Below are 22,411 nucleotides of genomic sequence, written 5' to 3'. Positions count from 1 at the left end.
CAAAAAGACAGTTTTCAACCATTCAGCGATTCCAGTGGACAATAAAGAATATTTTTCACACACGAGCAGGCTACAAGCTCAAAAAACATGTTCAAGTGAATACATATAATGTTTACATATTCAAACTTTATGATTTTTTCCTACCTGAAAACTTTGAAAGGCTGGTTTGGGTAACTGACGTTTCTGATAATCAATGTTCAGATAATTGACTCTCTACTGTATTGATGATTAATGGAAACAATATAACATTTTCCTGTTTCAGGGATGTGGTTGAGGTAATATCAAAAATGGGTTTATTGGGTCTTATGTAATCAATGAAATGCAATTGTATTACATGTATGATAGGGATTAATGACTTGAACAAGTATATATTACAATAATAGAGTATAAGTATTTCAAATAATATTATACAGTTTGCCAAAGAAAATGAGTTTCCAGTTTGTACTGGGGCATACTTTACATAAAAGTAATGCATATACATACTTTATTGTTAAACACGTATCAGTATATCCAAAACAGTGGTAGGTAGCAGCTATCAGTGACAACTTTTTTCAGCATTAGGTATACTTTCATTTAATACCAAGTATGCATTCATCTGATGACATGAAGCACAACAAAAATTCATTCTTGTTGAAGTTATTACTAGAACTATTGATATGTCTTATAATCATTAGTTTCCATCCCACAAATATGCCTCTTTTTATGTTCCATTGTCACAGTTCCTTGTTTCCATCTCTCATTTAATAAACTGTCCTCCTTTTAATGATCCTTGAGTTACGGTACAGGAGCCTCATTTTTTACTTCTATTTCTGTCCCATCTCATCTACCTGTCCCCCAAGAAAGAGATTGTGTTCCCTTTGTCCTAATTCTAGATGATGATGCTGTTATTTGGATGTAACATGATCTATTTCCAGGGTAACCGTCCCTGAAGTAGAAATAATGTTCTTCCTTGCTGGCATTATGCTTTAAATGAAAAAATATATATATAAACAAAAGACTACCATTCAGGAGTAGTGTATTGTGTTCATCTCTTCCTTTGGCAGTCAACTCAGGTAGCATCAAAAGCATCAGAGGGGCAGTCAAGATAAGGAAGGATTAAGGACTGGTGCCAGTCATATTTCCCTGATGGATCATGGTTATTACTTGCCTGCTTTTGGCAGAACAGTTGTAAACAGGGACTACTATGTCAATATGTACAATTAAGTATCTACAGGAGGTGGACATGACTGTTAATTTTTCAGAATGATATCCTCTCCCATCTGTACCTTCAATTTCCATCTCCCATTCGCTGGGTTACGGAAAGCAAAAAAACAGAAGAGGTAGTCGTGGTGTGATAACATGTCCTACTGCTGAACACCTCAACCTTGTGTCTTCCCCACAAAATTAACCATTTAAGTCTATCAGAATGATGGGTTTAGTATGGTAACACTGATAGAAGTGTACATACAAAAGAAGCTAGAAAATGCACCAGTGAGGGAAATCAGTGGCAAGACAGACCTCAACTGCCATGTTTATTAACATCACAAATATTGTAGTCAGACTATACAAGAAAAATGATCAGTTGCTCTGTCTCATAATTTCAGCATTTATTTTTAATATGACATTTGGTTATTTGAATTATGCATTTATTGTGGTGGAATTAAAAAGATCAACATATATGGAGCTATGTACAGGAGGAAATGAAAGGCATGTTTTAATTCTGCTGTTCAGTACAGATGCAACACTAAAAGGAATTCTGTGTCATTACATAAAACAGACATATTGCAAATATTGCACTTGAAAAACAACAGGAACCGTACAAGTCTGAATTCATTAAAAAGTTATAAATTAAAATTTGGGGGTTTAATATCCTAAATATTTATGGTGTTTTAAAATATTGTCATTTACTTTATAAAAAAAGACGGTTTTGTCATCTAGGAGAGTATTTTCTGGTGCTTTATATTCACACTAATCCAAGCAGGTTTATTTTTTCCTCTGAAATAGACCAGTGACTGCTTCTTTGGGTTCTGAAAGAACTTGCATTGGTCTGTTTTGTAAGGCTGCTTCCCTCAGTTTGTAATACATGTATTCATTTTCTTTAAACATTCTCAGCTCCATCTCGGTTTGGACACGCATAGCCTATGTAACAGAAAAGAAAAAAATGCTTGTTATAATGTATTTATAATGTGAGAAAGGAAAAAAAGAAAGGACATTTTGAACAGTATAGTGTAGAAAAGTACATAATGGTACCAAGTACTAGACTGTAGTATAAAAAAATAAATACTGATGTTGCAGATCAGTGTCAAGAATCAAAATTGGTGTAATATAGATTAAATTATAACACAACCCATTAGCTGCTCTCTCTGAAATCTTAGCCCTGAAGAAGTAAACATATATTTAAGTGACTGAATAGCTGAAAAGGTATCTCACTTAGAAATCATGTTATATAATATATTTAAAATGTCTGTTAGATGCACAGGGCTGTTCACTTGACCAACAAGGACTAGCGCACCCCTTTAGTCTCATAATTTTCCTGTAGAATACAGAACTGCAGGCTTTAGCTAATAATTGCATTTACTTTTTAAGGTATGTATATAAAGTCATTCACTAGATTCCTTGCTTATTCTTAGTTTGAATAGTCCAGGTCTATTTTGGTCTCTAAGTTAAATATGTAATTTGTATGAATGTCTTGTGATACTAATTATCTGTGGTGTCTTGTGGAAAAAAGTACTCCTGCTTAGTACCTAATTTGCAGCTACAAAAATGTCCATTATACTAGTTACTTTACCTCTGCATCCAAACAAAGGAATAAATAAATGAATGAATGAATGAGTCAATCAATCAATCAAACCAATTAATCATCAAAAAGCCAAAAAGTGGGTTATACATAATTTTCTGGGAAAAAAATGTTCACTAATACGTAAGTACCAAAAAAGAAAATCACCGGAGAGTGTAGAAGTCAGTAGAATAAACAGCACAAATACCCTGGCACTTGGCAATCCAATAGCAGACAAAAGAAAAAACAAAATAAACTTAAAAAAACTCCAAAACACTTTTAATATAGGACAAATAAACGTGGTTTAGCACTTTCGTCATTACATTGACATCTTCAAAACCACAAAACAAAGTAAAAACTAGTTTAAACACTTTCCAAGCAAATGAACCCCACCCCCAACGATGAAGCAATCAATGTATAACAGACCAACCTCTAATAAAAGTAACATACACAACTGAATGTTGGTTAAGAACAGCAATGTAAAAAAAAAACAAGTAAAGTACTAAATGCTTGTAAAAAAATACCAGTAAAAAAATAACCATATGCAAGTTTGTTAAAACATAAAAAAAATCTCAAAGCATGTTGTGTCTTCTTTTAAGGTCACTGGTGATGGAAACACTTTCTTTTAAGCCCAGGGAATTGGTGGTGTTTAATCCTAGTTGCCACACCATTTCCCTGTGCATCAATAAATTTTTCTGAAAAGGGCCATTGTGAACCTGCTCCAACACTAGAAACCTGAACTTATCAAAACCATCAGAAACCATAGAGTGTTGTGCCTATACACTTTTACTGTTAAGTTTTTGGATGGTGTATATGTGCTGGTAAATTCTACGGTTTAACCCATTAATCGTCTTGCCAATGTAAAAAGCCTGACAGGACTGACAGATAGCAAGGTACACCACACCCTCTCAGCGAAACAATTAAATTTACCTCCACAAAGCCATTTTTTGGCCACACTGTGCAGCCATCCACCATAGTTGTCTTCAATAAATCTGCACTGTTTGCATCTTCCACATTTTACAGCGACTGGCCAAGTACCCCCACGTTCTCCTGTGGTTTCCTGTTCAGCAAATCTCTCTCTCCAGTGAGTCTTGTTTATTTGTTGGTGTAGCTTTAGGTGTCTAGTATAGGAGTTTGTAAAGCCACTGGTTTTACAAAGAAACAGAAGGTCAAAGAGGACCGGGTCTTTCTTGTCTTGAAAAGTGAGACACAGGTCACCTCAGAGCAGCCTGTAGACTAGTGAGTATAAGGAGAGCTGAACAAATTAGTGGGAAGATGTAAGGCATTTCATTTTTTGTTTTTTTTTTTGGTTAAAATTATTGTTGCATTTCCAGTTGAGTGATATACTTGAATCTGCACATACCAAAGTGGACACTGTATTCTGTAATGTGGCAGATAAAGGAAAAGTACATTAATAAGATAACTTCCTTGGATCTTGAAGATAATTACCTGGGACAGATAGAAGAATTTCCTGACTATGTTGGAAACATGATGATCAAATGACAGAGAGTTATGCACTTAAGTACCCAGGTCTCTTATGACCATATCCATTTCAAGATGAATACGACTTATATCAGGAGGGAGCAATGTTTTTACCGAATGCTACTATGCTGCACTCTGTTTGTACTTAGATTGAGGCCATTTTATTATCAATATCATGACTATGATTCAGAATGGCCAATCAACAGTTACTAACTGAATTGTGTAGAAGGCTATGGCTCTCTGTTATCTGAATAGTGTTATGGCTATAGTGGTTTTCTCTCTGGGACCCCTCTATAAATGAGCATGGTAATGCACATCAGTTTACTTTTATAGGAGTACAATAACTTAAGTATATGAATATGGGGAGTGCTTTGGACAAAACAAATGTCAGCATTTATTCAACATCTATGAAAGCCCATGTCTCACATGGAAGTTCTCCATTGTACTTAAATTAAACATCAGGGTCATTTATTTGTATAATTGAATAATTGTGACTGGTTGGATTTTACAAGTTATATGATGTCTGCCATTTCTGATGGTTTAGAAGGGTAAAGCTCTGACAATAACCCAGGTGATACAAGTTCTGTTAGTAGCTAAATGACCTGCTAGAGGTGCCATAACGGGGCAGAGAAGAATGAAGAGACTCAGCCTGTTCATCTCTCTTCAGAGGAAGGGCAGGAATGTGTACTCAGGGCACACTGTTTGTGATGCAGTCCCCATGTACACCAGGGACCACATATACGTGACTATTCACAAGGGGGATGGAGCCATTTCATCAAGTCATCACAAAGTTCATTGCATACTAAACCTTTGGCTGCCACAACATGCACAGTTGGGCAACAGGCTTTATAAGAAAACCTTGTTCCTCCACAAGGATGATGGTCCCCCTCTTGGTTCACTCCATTCTTGCCCCCCCCCCATGACCCAGGAAGAACAAATGGATTAATGAGGCATCAAGAAGGAAGAGCTGACGTGGTTATCAGTGGAACAGTACAAAAGAATGAAAAAGCATTTGTAGTGTCAAAACTGTTTTAAGCTGCTTTCCTAGGAGTTGATTTTATCTTTAAAAAACATATATGAAATGCTCTATGAAACACACATTGAGTTGATTTTATCTTTAATAAACATATATGAAATGCTGTATGAAACACACATTGAGTATTTGTATTACAGTTTTTTCTGACTTATTTTGGTTTAACAGCAGATTTTTCCCTACATACATATATTATTTTGTTGATGTATTGACAAGTTATTTTGTACTACTAGCTATATTGTTTTGTCATTAAGTTCACAGTTTTCCCAAAGGGCTTATCCTCGGGAGAGAGTTCTGAAGAAATGGAATCTTTGCTACAGTGTTCTTACCAACAGATAATTAAAAGTGGTTTGTTTAGGTTACGTCCTCTTCCTCACACCTGACTTTGGTAATATTTCAGGGGAGGGGTTTATTTATTTTCTCTTTAAGTGCACAAAACCAAACACTGAAAGATTATAGAATTAAAATATAGAAAGTACCACTGTCTGCAGGACAGTCAGGTACTCATTTGTGAAACTGCAGCTTTCAAGAAGGTGTCCTGGATGTCCACATAGCTGACATTGTTTAGACATCCACTTGATTCCTGAACATTGTGGCTGCTAATTCCACTGGTGGCTAACAGAGTGGGCACAAAGTTGGGAATAGAACCACTGACTAGGTACTGCAACAAAATATTCAACAGAACTAATTCTCTGGTCTACAAGAATATTCAGAATAGTATCGCCCCAACACACACACACACACACACACACACACACACACACACACACACACACACACACACACACACACACACACACACTGGCATTCAGCTGTGACACAGAAAATAAAAGCTCAGAGTCCTGGATAAACGTTCATATTGCTAGCTCACTGTCTATTAATATGTCAGGATTATGGATCAGGATAAAATGAACATGGACCTGCCTGGATTCAGCACCTTCAGGGATGACAGGACCACAAAAGCTTCTTGCCTTCCTCCCATTTGTTTCAGTAATATAACATTTGTTAGACTTAGCCATCTCCTGCAGTTTGTGTATCATGTTAAAAGACTTCTTTCGAAGAAGGGTACAGGTTGACAGTTCAATAGAAGGGAAAGTGCAGACACCATTTGTGCTAATGTGACACACTTATATGTTCTCCAAGGGACATTAAATTAATTATTTTTGCAAGCAAAATACTCTTATTAAATAATTCATAGTTGTCTTATGATAATCACAGCCCATCATGATCATCTTCCAAGCAAAATAAACACTGCAACTAGTTTCCCATAGAGAGTGTTTTGGATGGACAACTCTTAGCACAAGAAATCTGGACAAAAACTGGAATAATGGGGTGGGGGGAAGCAAAGACTCAAAAATAGGGACATATTTTAAATAGTGACCTTAAAAACTTAGAAAGTTGCTAGAATAGCAGGGTTTGTGAAAGAATACATTTCTGAAGGGTATAAAGACTGAAACTCAAATGTGTGTCATTATTTAGTGACTTCAATCCTCAGTGATTTTCCACAAAGACAAAAATTTTACAAGGAACAAATTAAAAATATGAGGTAAAAATATGGACATGATGCAAAAAGATGGATAGTTAAGAGGCAAGAAAACTCAATCAAAAGTCTTGCCTGGGTGCACCCAATAGACTTGCATGAGAAAAATAAATCTTCACTTTAGTAACAAAAAAAATAAATAAAATAAAATAAAACACTGGAGATGGCACAAGTTACTTTTTTGTCTATGGGCAAGTTCTGACCGATGCTCTCTGTGGAGAAAATAACTCGATACCACATTACAGCAAGTCCATGTTGCTCTTGAAGTATGGCCAAAATATATATAACCACCTGTTTCCCAAAACCTTTTCTTTCTGAAGGTAGTACAACAACGATTTTTATGACGAATGCCTCATTTTTAGTGTTTATACTATTTCCTGCCTGTTATTCTAAATTAGTGCTATTTTCCTTCTGTTTCCTGTTGTTACGACTACAACATTGATTCTGTCCTTGCAACTGTACACATAAAGGGTCCAAAGATACTGATTCCTTGAGATGTTATGAACTTTCTGAATGCTTTTAATTGAACTCTTCTGTTGGCTATGAAATGGATCCAGAAATCCAAATAATCTGACTACTAAACAGGAGTATATGAAGTATGTTCATCATGTGCAAATATAGAAATAAATAAAATGACTGCATAAGGAAAAATACAGCCTCATGTCATAAGTACAGTGACACATGCTAGGTTCTGTGCTATAACGATATTATCGCATACATGGTTTTGTAAAACTGTGTGAGTTGCAATATCTATTCACTGCACACTCTAATGTGTGTTATTATATATTTTCTTACCTCCAAGTCCTGAGTAATAGGATGTGTGGGCCCATGTGTCAACAAAAGGATGGAGTAGGCTTTGCATATCATTCCATGGCCTGTCTCTATAGATCCAGCATGCCAATGGTTCAGGCCTGCTTTCATTGCAGACATTCCAAGCTGGGCATTATTTGGAGGATAGATTTTCCTAAAAGAAAAATATATGTATTTAAAATCCATTTTGAGACACTATTAAAGCATTCATTGCTTTTTCCTTGAATAAGTAGATACCTCTCTATTGGTTGTTCATGTTTAGACATTATTTTTAATTCTGCACTTCACTCCACTTCTGTCACTCTTCATACACAGAAAGCATGGCCATTGCCAGATTGTACTTATGTCACATTTTAGTCCTAAACAAGAAAACATTTTTATCAACATGGGTGCATAGTAGCAAATGTGGCGTAACACTACTGTTTTTGTTTTTTTTAAATATTGCCTGGCTTTCTGATTCTAGTACACACAACCTTTAGTGACTATATGCACATATTTGATTTGCACAATGATAATAAATGCATATGCACCAAAGATGTTTATTGTCTGTCTGCCTGTTTGTTTGTTTGTTTTATTTGTTTGTTTCTTTGTTTCATTAACAAATTAAGTGAATTGACCATATTGACCTATTTCAGCCATGGCTCAAGCATAACGAAACATAGATATACATATGTAATAACATCTAATCAACAGTCATATAAAACCCTGGACTCATCTAATACTTTACAAACAGAACTAGAAAATGTATATAGGAAAAATATCCTAAAGTGTGACTTAAACATAAAAAATGTAGGCAAAAAACTCAGTTTAAGTACTGCCCATAACGACAGATATATAGAAGTAAGTTCCAGAGGGAAAAAAAAGCATGAACAGAGAAATATGTAGTCATATATATTTTTACCAGGCTAACATTTATGAATCATCAGATGTGGTCAGAACTACATGGTAGGCAAATGGAGACTGTGAAAATCAAGCCCAGAGCTAGAGAATGGACCTTGGATCTTCTGTGGTAAACTGCCAGACTTAATTATGGAAGTTGCCAAGGTGCCAAAAACTATGGAAGAGCAAATTAATCTATTAGAAACAAAAGATGAATATTTTGGTCTACTACAAGTCAGAGTCACGTGCTCATGTGCTAGTAGCTTGTGGCACACTTGCTTGCTTCCCTTTGGTCTAAGTCCCACTAGGCTGATTCCAGATAGATACCTAGCCTCCCACCACCCAGGACTATAGAATGGAGCTTAGATCGTCTGTGCTAAACTATCAGCCTTAATTATGGAGGTTGTCAAGTGAGTACTATCCCAGTTAATTTCTGAGGGAATATCTTCAAAATCCAAGGAAGTCATCTGATTAGTGCACTTTTCCCTTATCAGACCCATTACTAACTACAGTGCCTCCTATGGTATGTCCTTAAGGGATTATTTACATACATCCCATAGGCCCTCACTGCAGGAAGTTTAAGGTATTACACAGTGAAGACTGTATGTTGGTTGGGTCTTTCTTTACTGAACAGTCTCTCTGTGTGAAACTTTTTACCCATTGGTTTGGATGTCATGAACAAATGAAACAATTGAAAATGACTGAGTTTTATATTTTTGTCTAAAGCAATAATAATGAAAATAAGTTGTATTATTTTCAATAAATTCCTTCATCTGATTGTCCACATTTTGATCACTCCTGCCATGCCTGACCTCAGGACATGTGATACCCTCATCCCATCATTCTCTTTATATCAGCCCACTCACTGCCTACAACCATAACTACAGAGCATCCATAGCCTGCTGGGAGGGGGTGTTACTTTAGGCACGGTTTACTATCAAAATGTTGAAATTCACATGGTCGACGTTCATAACGTCGAAAGTCATTACACTGAATGTTCAAAATACCAAAAAAAAAAATGTATAAATTTAAATGGTCGACAAACACCTGCAAACTAACACGAGTGTTTTTGCAGGTCCTCTGCACCCCCCACACCCCCTGCTACTTATATATTACAACTCCAAGAATGCACAACAGTGCACACAAGGCAAAATCTTTGCCCTGTTTGCAACATAATGTCGACAGGTAATTTGCATGCACTTCCTGTCAACCAAATTAACTACTTACTATTCATGTGTCGACCATATAGGTCGATCATATGAATGTTAGACCAAATGAATTTCAACATTTTGATAGTAAACCCTTTAGGCACACCATGTATAAGAACTGAACTGAGTGAATTTTTTAGTAACTGAATTGGACAAGTAAAGAGAATGAATGTTGAAAGTATTAGAAAAGCTTACTGATAAACAAGTATGCAGAGTACTGGAAAATAAGATGGAAGTGTGCACTTCAGATTCCCATCAGATTCACATCATGATGCAGTACAAACAAATGCAATGTCTGCAGTGAGACATATAGGGGAGAAAAGGCTAGAGATGAAAAGAGTCCAACTGGGCATTCCTAGACATGGAGAAAGTATATGACAAGGCCCAAAGAAAGCTAATTTGGACAGTCCTGTGATGGTATAAAGTCCTGTATGTATTGGTAGAATTAGTGCTAGTCATGTGCAAGGATCCAATGACACAAGTATGAATAGTATTCAGACTTAAAGACTGGCACCCATTTAGAGTAGGCATGCATCAGGGTTCATCCTGAGCCCACTCCTGTGCATACTGGTGGTACACTACATCAGCAAACATGTCAGTGAGAACTAATCAGCAAAGCTGCTAGATGCCGGCAATGTATTACTACAAGCAGAGTCTGAACAAGAGTTTCAGCAAATGATATGGGATTGGAAAACAAAACTGAAGGCACAGATGATGAAACTGTGTACAGACAAGACAATGCTCATGGCAGCAAAAAAGGGAAGCAGAAGAAACTAAAGGTTAAGATGGGAGGGAAAAAGTGCAGTAGGATAACAGCTACCGGAATCTGGGAGGTATGGCTGAAGAGAAATGAAATGCAATGGCATAACATGTCAGGACATGGTGTGACAGAAAAGAAAGCTGAAACATAATGTGTATAAAACAGGTTCATATTATAAGCATAAAAACTGAATCATGCGAACACATATTGAGTGACACGTAAAGGGCGAAAGCCCAAAACATCGAATCCCAAACACAACAAAACTAACAAACAAATACTGTCACTAACTGTTGTATGCAGGGGGCAAGCCCACCTGCACTCCCCACCCCCCTACTTAAATATACCAACTCCGAGATCGCACTCCATTGAAGCATAGGGAAGAATTTCCTACGGCGGTATCTGTTCATACCTTCGATATTGTGAATATTCGCTCTTTACGTTTCGCTCAATACGTGTTTGCGCGATTCAGTTTTCGTGCTTATAATATGAACCTGTATAAAACAGTGGTGTGAGTACTGCTTCTGTATAGTGCAGAAACCTGGGCAGTGAAGGCAGAGCAAATGAGGAAACTTGAGTTGAAATAAGCTTAAATGGGTAGTAGAATGGAAACAGTGGGGCATATGACTAAATGAGGACATCAGACCTGTGGCTAAAGTAGTCACAATTGCAGAAAAGGTCAAAGAGAACAGACTGCTGTGGTTCAGTCACATGTACAATAAAGTAAAAGACAATTTGGTAAAACAGATCTGGGAGAGACGTGAAGAAGGCAAGAGAAGACGAGGACATCCAGCCAAAAGAGGGATTGGCTGCATGAGAGAGAAGATGAATAGTGAACATTTTCACTTTTTATTAATATATAGAGAAGAGATATGACCTACAACTGTCTTAGGGTCTGAAATTGTTTGTTTACCATAGTCACTGACAGGTTGTTCTAAAGTAAAGCAATCTCAAATCAAATTACTGAATTAATTCCAGAAGCATTTTGGATTTCCAAGGAGTCTAAGCTGTCTTTCATTCGAAGAAGAAGCTTTGGTTTACTAACATTTTATCATTTCCTAGCTTATACAGAAGGTAATCCAAATGGAATGTGAATTTAGGGTTTTGAAAGTGCACCAGCCTTCCTTTTGGCTTTTATCTCATGCCTTATATCTGAAGATAGCTATGATGCAGGTTTACAGGTACCGCATGTGTTAGCAGATAGAAGTATAGTAAGATGTCCTTCCATATCACTGTTGCAATATGCTTCACTAAAGATATTCCCTGCCAAGGATAGCCCGACATCCAGCCAGCATACCAAAGCCTTAGGTTATTATAGGGATGCAGTATGTCACACCTATGCTTCCTGCTCATGGTTTAGGGCATAATGGTGACGTACAGATGTACATACCTCAGAACTTCTTTGCCCCAGTCCAAACACCATCTTTGATCATTGATCTGAACACTCCTTCATCTGCTGGTTACCGAGACATTTTCAGATGATTGCCCAGCTGGGGTTTTTCTTCTTATCTCATGTTTTTTTACTGTTGAGGTTACATGTCATCCAGAAAGGGGAAATGCCAGTGTGGGAGACACATTCCCCATAAGGACTGTCACGAGCAGTGTTTGCTTTGGTTAGGTGCTTCCCATGACCATGCATTGTGTCCTATTTGTCAGGCATTTGTCCCTAAAACTCTTCATAGTCATCTCTCCTCCTTATCTATCTACCTGTAGAACCAACGTCTTAAGTTGTTGACGCAGGGTACAATGGCAGGATCATCTATGCCCAAGGGTCAGCTGTCTGCTAGGAAGAATTCCAAAAATGTTAGGTCAGATTCAATTGCTGTACCACCTCCTATGGACGTCTCTCCTGAGGCTGGTGAAAGCCCAGAGGATCACCCAGTTATTCAATTAGATTCCTCTGCCACAACTGCCAGAGGCGGCATGGATCCAGCTTGTCACACATCTTTGGAGGCTCTGCAAAAGACTGTCTTTGATGTTCAGGGGGAACCATCACTGATAATATCCGAGGGACCAAGGGGTGTTCTACAGATTTTTGTTAAGGAGGAGATTCCCAATATGCTGATTGAGTGTCTGCAGGAGTCTGACCCTCCTAAGATGTTTAGGGCTGAGATTGCTTTAAAGAAGAAACAGAAGACAAAGCATATTTCCTCTGCTCCTAAGGATCATCAGCATGAATGGCAGGATTTTACACAGGGGTTGTTTAATGCTTGCATAGTTTTGATACCCCTTCAGTGAGTCTCTGTTCCTGCCCCCCCCCCCCCCAATTTGGGTCCTCTACTCCTCTTAAGAGGCCTAGGGAGCAGGATTCTTATGATGAGGACTTAGACTCTGATGAAGAGTCTTTGGCCTATTCCTCCCAAATTCCGTCTCCATTTGATTATGGTTCTGAGGAGGAAGGCTCTATTAGTCCAGATTCTCCTTTGAGGAGATTTCCTTTAGTGATATTGTTTCTTGTATGATGGAATTTTTTTTTAAGTCCCGTTGCACCCAAGTTTCTGATGTTCAAAAGAGGTATTATGAACTCTTCCAAGTGGAGTCTCCTAAGCCCTCTGCTGTTTCTCCTGTTCTCGCTGCTTTGTTGGACACATTTTCAGCAGCTTCTCAGGCTTCTGATTCCCTGCACCCAGCTCCTAAAAAAATGATAGGTTTTATAAAGTGCCTGATTGTTGTAAATTTCTTTACAAGTGCTGATTCCACTGTTATTTCTGTTTCCTCTGATAAACCTTCCAAACTTCTTCCTTCTACTAAATAACTTCCTTCTGACAAGGACAGTAGGGTTGGGCAAAAAGGTGTGCTCTACTGCTGGCCTTTTGGGCTGTGAATTACCAAACCATTATGACCAGGTATGTTTTAACCCTTCTCTCTCAGGCTTTTCAAGTTATTTCAGACCTTCCAGATTCTGAGGGAAAGGCTTTGGCACTCTCTTTGTTGGGGTACTCTTTTCTAGGGGATCGTAATTCCATTAAATGTAGTTATATCACAACTGATGCCTCCTCTAGAGCTGCTGCCCTTGGCTCTGTGCTAAGGCATTATTCCTGACTTTGCCTTCAACCTTTGCCTGATGATATTAAGGCTAAATTTCCTCTTGACAATAAAAGTATCTTTGGTTCTGCAGCTCCTGAGCTTTTTAAGTCTCTTGAGGAGAAGAGTAAGGCCATGCATGAACTGAAACACATTTTTGTTTTCCCTGTTCCCAAATTTCAAAGGAATTACCCTTCCAAGCTTGCCTTTGTCTGTAGTCAATCTTGCCCTCCTCCCCAGAGTAAAAAAGGTTCTTGGAGGGCTCTTCCTGCTAAGTCTACTCAGACTCCTACAACTCAGAAGCCTCCTTTTCCAGAGAAACCAGGTTTTGTCTGACTACCTTCTTCCCTCCCTTCTAATTCAGGTTCCTTTATCTTTTCATCTTTCCCTGTCTCTTCACAATTGGTTAAGGCTCACTCAGGATTCTTGGGTTCTGGCCTTCATTAGTCAGATGTATTTCATGATGTGGAAATCCCTTTCTTCTTTTCTAGGCATTCCTCAACTTCACAAGGAACAGATGCCCTTTTTTCCAGATGTGCTTCAGAGTCTTTTGTCTCAAGGCATTATCCAAGCAGTTTCTGTCCCTCAAAGGGGGAAGGGGTTTTACTCCAAGAAATCTTTGGTCTTCAGAAAAGAAGGCACCTGGAAACTCAACTTGGGTTTTTCCCAGCTCAACACCTTTCTGAAGGTTCTATCCTTTTGAATGTCTCCCCAGACCCTGTTTCCTCTTCTACTTCCTCAGGCTTTCCTTGTCTCTCTGCATCTCAAGCACACCTATCTTCACATCCCTATTCTTCCTCATTTCAGGAAGTTTTTGCACTTCTCTGTTTCTTCCTTGCATTTTCAGTTTCTGCTTTGCCCTTTGGTCTCTCTACTGTCCCAAGGGTCTTCACAAAATGCCGCGCTCCTGTGACTGCCTTCTGCAGGATGAGCGGATTCAAATTTTTCCCTACCTGGACAACCTTCTCATTCAGGCTTCCTCTCTGGGAACCCCGGTTCAGCTCCTTCACTATGCAATTTTCATCTTACAAAGCCTAGGATTTACAGTATGTTTCCAAAAATCCTTCCTGACTCCTTATCAGGATCATATTTTTCTCTTTTGCAGGCTCCAGAACATCCCTATGTTGTCGTCCCTGCCACCTCCCAAGGCAAAGACTCTAATTGCTTATTTTCAGTCCTTTCACCCTCTGGTCTTACTTTTAGCCAGAGAGTATCTAAGGGCCCTGGGTTACATGGCATCCACTATTCCTGTACTTCCTCTAGCCAGACTCCATATGAGAAAGATTCAATTGTTCCTAAAGTCAGTCTGGCTTCAACCTCCTCATCCTTTGCACTTTCTAGTTCCTCTTCTTCCATGCATCAAGGTAAAGCTTCAGTAGTGCATTCTTCAGTTGTCTGTCAACCCAGGACTTCCTTTTCAGCCCCCACTCCCCTCTCAGGAACAATTTTCAGATGCCTCAGAGGCAGGGTGGGGGACTTCTTTGGTCCTCTGAAAGTTGAGGGCCTTTGGTCAGTTCATCAAAGGGCAGACCATATGAATATCAAGGAGATGAAAGCTCTCCATCTTGCTCTTCAGGCCTTCCATTCTCTGTTTCTTCCAGAACCTCTCAATATCTTTACAGACAATACAACAGTGATGTGGTATACAACAAGCAAGGAGGGACATGGTATTACCTCCTCTGCAGACTAGATTTAATGGACATGGATAGATAGATTAAGATCAATGAGAGAAATAGACTGCAGAAGGTCAATAAAACTCAAAGTCAGAAGTCTGATAAAACAAATGAATGCAGTAATCAGGACTGTCCATAGAGATCTGTTTGATATAACAGAAGTAAACAGGATATATTACTATGCAGCTAAATTAATAACTGATAAAGTTCTACCACAAGAACACAGGGTAGTGAGAGAAAGGAAGGGGCAAAATTGAATACTATCATGGAGGTATTGAATAGAGAAAACTATAAAGCAATTAAGACAAGAAGTGCCACTGTTAGAAGAGTATAGAAGAGGGAAGAGATCAGCAAAAACACTAAGAAAGATAGATGTGATAAAAACAATGTGCAGTATTAGAACAGACCAGGATCTATCATGCACTATAGCAAATAACAAACTAAAAATTTCAGCACAGGAGGAAAAACTTAGAAGATGCACAGATAAATATAAAGGAAAAGTACAAAATAAGAAATTTATTGATGTCCCAAAAAAGTTTTATAGATAATTTGGAAATAAGGTAAAAGGAATTGAAAGACCACTAAAAAAGAGGAAGTAGATACATTTTGGAGAAGTATCTATGAAGATCCTATGGAACATAAGAAAGATGCTAAATGGATAGAAGAAGTAATAGAAAGAATAAGAAGTTTAAAGGTACAGTATATGAAATGGGATGAAATAACAGTCAGAGAGATTGAAACAAAGTTAAGAAAAGCCTCTTACTGGAAAACCCCAGGCCCAGATGCAGTACCTAACTTTTGGATAACAGTAATAACATCTTTGCATGACGATTTAGCCATGGGTAAGAACTATTTATATGTGCACCCCAAACAGACACCACACTGGCTAACGATAGGCAAAACAATGCTCTTATTTAAGAGTGAACCTGCAAGTTACCCTAAAAATTCTAGACCAATAACTTGCCTTCCAACGACGTATAAACTGTACACGGGAATTGACATTGACAGAGTTTACAGTCATTTAGGAGAAAACTCAATTATGGCAATACAAAAAAGGGCAGTAAAAGAAAGTCATATGGAACAAAGGATCATTTGTTGTTTAATAAAGTTATAGCGGAGAACTGTAAAAAGGGGAATAATCTAAGTACAGCATGGATTGACTACAAGAAAGCATTTGATAGTATCCCATATTCATGGATAAAAGAGTGCTTAAAATATATAAGATACACCCTACACTGATTGACTACATTACAGTAACCATGAAACAATGGCAGACCACTTTGCAATTAAGCTATGATAAAGGACAGATCATTATCCCAAGGATAAAAATTCAAAGACGGATATTCCAGGGGGACTCTCTGTCACCATTGCTATTCTGCCTTGCCCTTAACCCATTAAGCTGTTTACTTAACAGCTTAGGCCATGGCTACAATTTGGCTCCTATAAAACAACAGTCTAATGACTTCTCATCTTCTCTTTGTCGATGATTTAAAACTATATAGCTCATCAGATGAGGAACTGAAAGCACAGCTGCAGGTTGTCAAAACACTTCCAGATGATATTAGAATGTCATTTGATCTTGATAAATGTGCAAAAGCAACATTTAAAAAAGGAAAACTGCAGCACCAGGAAAACATCAGTTTGAGGCAAGAATGTGATATAAATGAACTTGAGCAAGAAGAAATGTATAAATATGTGGGAACTGATGAAGAATCAGCAATAAAGCATGAACAAATGCGAATAAAACTCAGTAAGGAATACTTTCTAAGATTTAAATTAATCCTGAGAACAGCATTGACATCTAGGAACAAGATCCAAGCTATAAATCAATTTGCTCTTCCTGTCCTAACATACAATTTTAGAGTGATTGACGGGCCCCAAAAAGTGTTGGATAGATTAGATATTAAAACAAGAAGGATGCTTCATGTTCACCAAATGATTTATAAAAACCAGTGTATACCAAGATTATATCTTCCCTATTCCGAAGGAGGGATGGTTCTCCTTGAAACTGATTACATGTATAGATCTGCAATCGTGCGACTTCACACATATCTACTGACCTCACAAGATCCAAATGTAGTGAAAGTTTTAAAACATGAGGAGAGTAAATCTAAGATGACTTCTCTGCTTAATTAAGAAGAAGCATATCGACATCAAGCAGGAATGTAAATCAAACCAGAAGTAGATAAAAATCAGGCAGCAACTGAATGTGCCAAAAAACAAAAGAAAGAATATAAGGTTGAAGGACCAAATGAGAAGGCAAGAAATGTGGAAAAAACATAAATATAGTTGCAAGTATAGAAAACCTCTGGAAGAGCCTCATGTTGATCAAGAACAAATGCAGGAATGGTAAAGGAGAGGCAAATTCAAACCAAGAAATGAAAGGTTAATATTGGCAGCCCATGACAGTGGCCTACGTACACACTGGTTTACAAAGTCCATTGAACATGTGGGAGAAACAGACAATTGTAGGTTTTGTAAAACTGAATTGGAAACAGTCACACACCTTGTTTCTGGTTGCGACACACTAATGGCAGAAGGACTGTATACTTAAAGGCATAATAATGTGGCGAGATTGTTGCACTGGGGATTGTGCAAACATTATGGTATCGAAGTGGCTGAAAAACACTGGAAACATGAGCCACAAAGTATCATACAAAATGATGTTTATATCACATGGCATCATCCATTACCAACAGTTCAAAAGACAGATGCTAGAAAACCGGATATAGTGGTTCAAGAAAAGAAGACAAGAGTAGCATTGATCATTGAAATTGCCACACCCAGTGACTACAATGTCGTGTGTACAGAGAGACACAGTCATAAAATATCAGGATCTGCAAGCAGAAACGAGAGCAATGTGGAAGAAAGATACCCAGACAGTTCCAATAGTAGTAGGAGCAATGGGTCTTATAAAAAAGAATCTACAATCATATTTAGATAGGTTACCAATCCATGTAACTCCGTAGAATTGCAGAAGGAGTCATTATTACATTGTGGGTGCTCTGAAGAGCACTTTTGGCTGACATCAAAGATTGATTGAACATTAATCATACTTTGACTTAGGAATGGAGTCCATTCCTGTCATGTTATTAGAAACCCAAAGGACTTGGAGAAATTAAAAAAAAGACTAGCTCTTCAGGTATGGAATCTAGATGTCCTTTATTGGGTAACTCTCCAGGCTGTTTATATTCCTTCAGAACAGAACACAGTGGCAGACTATTTGAGCAGGTCCGTAACACAGACTCACGAGTGGATGCTTCACAGAGATGAGTGGGGTACTCCTCAGGTAGATTTTTTTGCCTCCCCTCTGAACAGACAACTTCTTTTGTTTTTCACCACAGTCCCAAGTCCTATGGCATGGAAGGAGGATGTCCTCTCTTTCTCTTGGAAGAGGATGTTTCTCTACACCTTCCCTCCCTTTCCTCTCATACCAAAGGTGCTGTTCAAGACAGAAAAGAACTCTCCAAAAATCTTGTTGGTGACGCCCTTTTGGCCCAGACAGCACTGGTTCCCTCTTCTACTGTGTCTAGTCAAGGGCAGTCACCACAAGTTACCTCAGAGGGTGGACATACTCACACAAGACAAGGAGTCTCTAATCCATCCTTGACTGACACTGTAGGTGATAGGGTTTTGATCCCTTTTAAGCACCTTTTTTTGAGGATGTGCTTAGGGTTCTGCAAAAGACCAGGAAAACTACTACCATGAAATCTTACTTGTCCAAATGGAAGAGATTTTCTGTCTGGTGCCTTACTCAAAACCAGAACCCTTTTCTGTGGAGGTTTCTCTGTTGGTCTCTTATTTCTGTGAATTGCTTCATGCTGAGTTTGCTTATTCTTCAGTTAAAGCTCACCTTTCAGCTATTTCTGCTTTTCTGCCTTTGACTCTTCCTTTGGCCTCTAGGTTTGGGGTCAAAGAATTTCTAAAATGAGTCCATCATACTAGGCCTCCCAGGAAGCCTATTCTTCCTTCCTGGCACCTTAATTTTGTTCTTGGGAGATTAACTCAAGCTACTTTTGAGACTGCAGCTTTGGTTTCCTTGCAAAATTGTTCTTGGAAGACTGTCCTTCTTTTGGCCTTTACTTCAGCTAGAAAGGTAACCAAAAGAAAAGGCACAGCAAATTCAGCAAGTAAAAAGTTTAATAACACTCCACACGTAGAATCACAGCAAAAGCAGAGCCCATCAGAAAATAACTCTGCCACAATTTTCAAACACGTTTTCGTCAGTATTCACTTCTTCAGAAATAATTAACCATATTCAATGTGTTATATATAATGTCAGCTGTTGTCTGAATCAACCAATAAAATCCCCCACTCACATTAATGCTAAAATTGAATTAGTTAAACAATTAAACACATATTATTAAAAATTAACTATATAACAAAACAACCAATTTCTTTACAGAAATGCAATATCATGAAACTCACATTTTACTTACAAAAGTTGGATAAATAGTTCTTTGAATAATTTATGAATTTTACAATTGTCTTAAATAACATAAAAACGTTACATGAACAAGGTGTTCTCTCCAAAATAATATAATGCCTCCCTCTAGTGGTGAAACATCATAATAATTAACATTGGAAAATATATATATGTTAAAAAGCGTGTAAATAGTACAGATCTTATATAACCTAAGGTGCATAATAAAATTCATACCTATTTAAAAAGATATATAAAAATATATACAAAATGCATATAAGTGAATAATTATAATTTGGCTGATCTCAACTTTAATACAGGTTTTAAAGAAATCAATTCATTTAAGCCTGGGTAGCTACCAGCTTCCAAAGTTAATTGCCAAAATAACTCTTTATATTCTAAACAGGCTTCCCAAGGTCCACCCCTAGGATCTAAAGGAACTACCTCAATAACAAAAAATTGATATTTTGCTGACTTAGAGCATGTTTGTACTGTGGTGGTGGTGCTGCGGTAGCATTGTCGCCTCACAGTAAGACGTTGCCCTGTTTGATTCTCAGCTAGAGCGTCTTCTGTACGGAGACATGCATGAATGGGCGTACCTTCATTGAAGGTTGTGTGTCAAGGATGGCAACTCAGCACGTAAAAATCTACTGCCAATCATTAGCGGACCAGAGTTCTGCTGTGGCGACCCCTAACCAGGAAAATCCGAAAGACACAAAAACATAATAGAGCATGTTTAAACAATGCATTGTTTATATTCTCTTTTCTTAAATCATATAGGTGCTCGTACACCCTTTGTCTTAATTTTCTCTCTGTTTTGCCAATATAAAAGGAATCACATATTTCTCATGTCACAATGTATATCAAACCACATGTATTACAATTTGCAAACCCTTTAGTGGTGATAATTTTACCTCTACTTTTCAAAAATATGTAATCTCCTTCCTTAATGTTAACACAATAATTTCAATTTCCACATTTATGTGTACCTTTCTTGTTAGAGAGGTGTATAACCTGTTTTCCACCCTCCAATATGTTCTTAATGTTTCGTCCTTTTTTAAAAATCAATCTAAGGGATTCTTCAAAATTTAAATTTAAATCAGAGAAATTGGCAAACCTGTTCCACTCATCATTTATAATGTTCTTAACTATGTTGGTCTCACCATTATAGGTGCTAGTCAAAACTGACTGATAATGTTTTCCATTAACTGGAAAATTAACATTAGTGTTAGTTGTATTTAAAATTTTGGTTGTGTTTCCTAAAATGGGTAAAAATCTAGTTGTCCTTGCTTTTCTTACTTCATCTGTCACTCCTTTTATCAAATCATCTGGATAACCTCTTTCTATAAACATGTTTTCAATAAATTTGCATTCTAATTGAAAGTCAAGCTCATCTGAGGTCATCCTGCTGGCTCTTACCAACTGCCCCTTAACAATTGCCTTTTTTGATAAGGGGGATGTGAGCTGGTGTAATGCAAGTAAGTGTTAGAGAAGGTCTCCTTCCTATATATTTTAGACTTCAAACCCTGATTTGTTCTCTTTATACACACATCTAAAAAACTGAGATCAGAGCCATCTACTTTATAAGTAAACTAATTCAGTTGTACTACAAACATATTCGTAAAACTCAAGAAATTTATCAGCTGTGCCATTCCAAAAGAGACAAATGTTGTCCAAATAACGACCATAATAATTCCAATAGGGTTTGAAATGAGAATTGAAGACAAATTTGTTCTCCCAACTAAGCAATATAATGTTGGCATATATGGGGGCACACTGTGCACTTATGCTACTCCTTTTAACTGTCTATAATACTCACCCTGAAAGTATATCAAATTATTTTTCAGGATTAGATCCATAAGAACCAAACAGGTACAAAACATATTAAAAGAAATAAAATCTTTACTCTCTAAAAATTCTTCAAACCATAAAAGACCTATTTCATGAGGAATGCACGTGAACAGGTCTACCACATCCAATGTAATAAAAAATGGGGTGGGTATTTGTTTAATAACGTCAATGTATTTAAAAAAATCCCATGAGTATTTTCAAATATTGGGGTAAGCCATCACCAGTGGTTTCAGGTGGACGTCTATATATTTGGCTAAAGGGGCTGTCAAAGAGCCCTCCACTGACACTATAGGTCTAAGAGGTGGATCTAAGTGGTTCTTATGGACCTTAGGTATACCAAAAATGGAGGAAATTTTTGGTTTTTCAACATGTAGGTAATTATAAGTTTCTAAGTCGATAAGCCCCTCCAGAAGTAAATCATTCAAACATATTGAAAGTTTCCTTTTCACTATATTAAACTCATTCAAGGATACTCTTTCATAAATGTTTTCATCATTCAACATTTTGAACATTTTAACTTCGTAGTCTATTTGGTCCATAAGAACCACCCCACCCCCTTTATCTGGCTTCATGATTCTAAGATTTTTATTAGTTTTACAAGATTCCATGATGTTAAATTCATCCTGTGTAAGATTTGGATACACTTTGTTGTATTTAAGCTCATCTCTAAGACGTTTCTCTAAGACATTTTCAAAATTTCTGAGTTGTGGGTGCAAAGGTGGGTTAAACGTACTCTTTTTCTTTAAAATGCTAGAACCTTTTCTTTTTTTCTGCCCCATTAAAAAGTAGCTCAAAATTCTTTTGTCTAACAAACATTTTCACATCCACCAATAGGTTAACCATGTTTGCTTTGACCCTGGAAATAAAAGTAAATCCCTTAGAAAACAAGTTAAAAGGTGTTTTTGTGATAGAAAGATTAGTATAATTAAATATTTTAAAACCTTTGTAACTAAAATACAATCATTAATAATTATAT

General features: G+C 37.4%; 1 protein-coding gene across 2 annotated transcripts in view; it reads right to left on the bottom strand.

Moving 5' to 3' along the window:
- Window positions 1-1,480: 1,480 nt before the first annotated feature.
- The window catches only part of SMYD1 (SET and MYND domain containing 1), a 338,058-nt gene continuing 317,127 nt past the window's right edge, over window positions 1,481-22,411 (bottom strand). For both annotated transcript variants that reach the window (XM_044062105.1, XM_044062106.1), the window contains 2 exons: window positions 7,606-7,774; window positions 1,481-2,118 (listed from right to left, as the gene is read on the bottom strand). In XM_044062105.1, the coding sequence (XP_043918040.1) occupies window positions 1,963-2,118; window positions 7,606-7,774 (325 nt within the window). In that variant the 3' untranslated portion in view covers window positions 1,481-1,962. The remainder of the gene's footprint in view (window positions 2,119-7,605; window positions 7,775-22,411) is intronic.

Source organism: Protopterus annectens, chromosome 2.part1 (genome assembly GCF_019279795.1).
Source record: "Protopterus annectens isolate FY-2018-M chromosome 2.part1, PAN1.0, whole genome shotgun sequence".
NCBI classification, from domain to species: Eukaryota; Metazoa; Chordata; order Ceratodontiformes; family Protopteridae; genus Protopterus; species Protopterus annectens.
The sequence above is the reverse complement of the archived record's forward strand: the minus strand, read 5'-3'. Positions and strand labels throughout refer to the sequence as shown.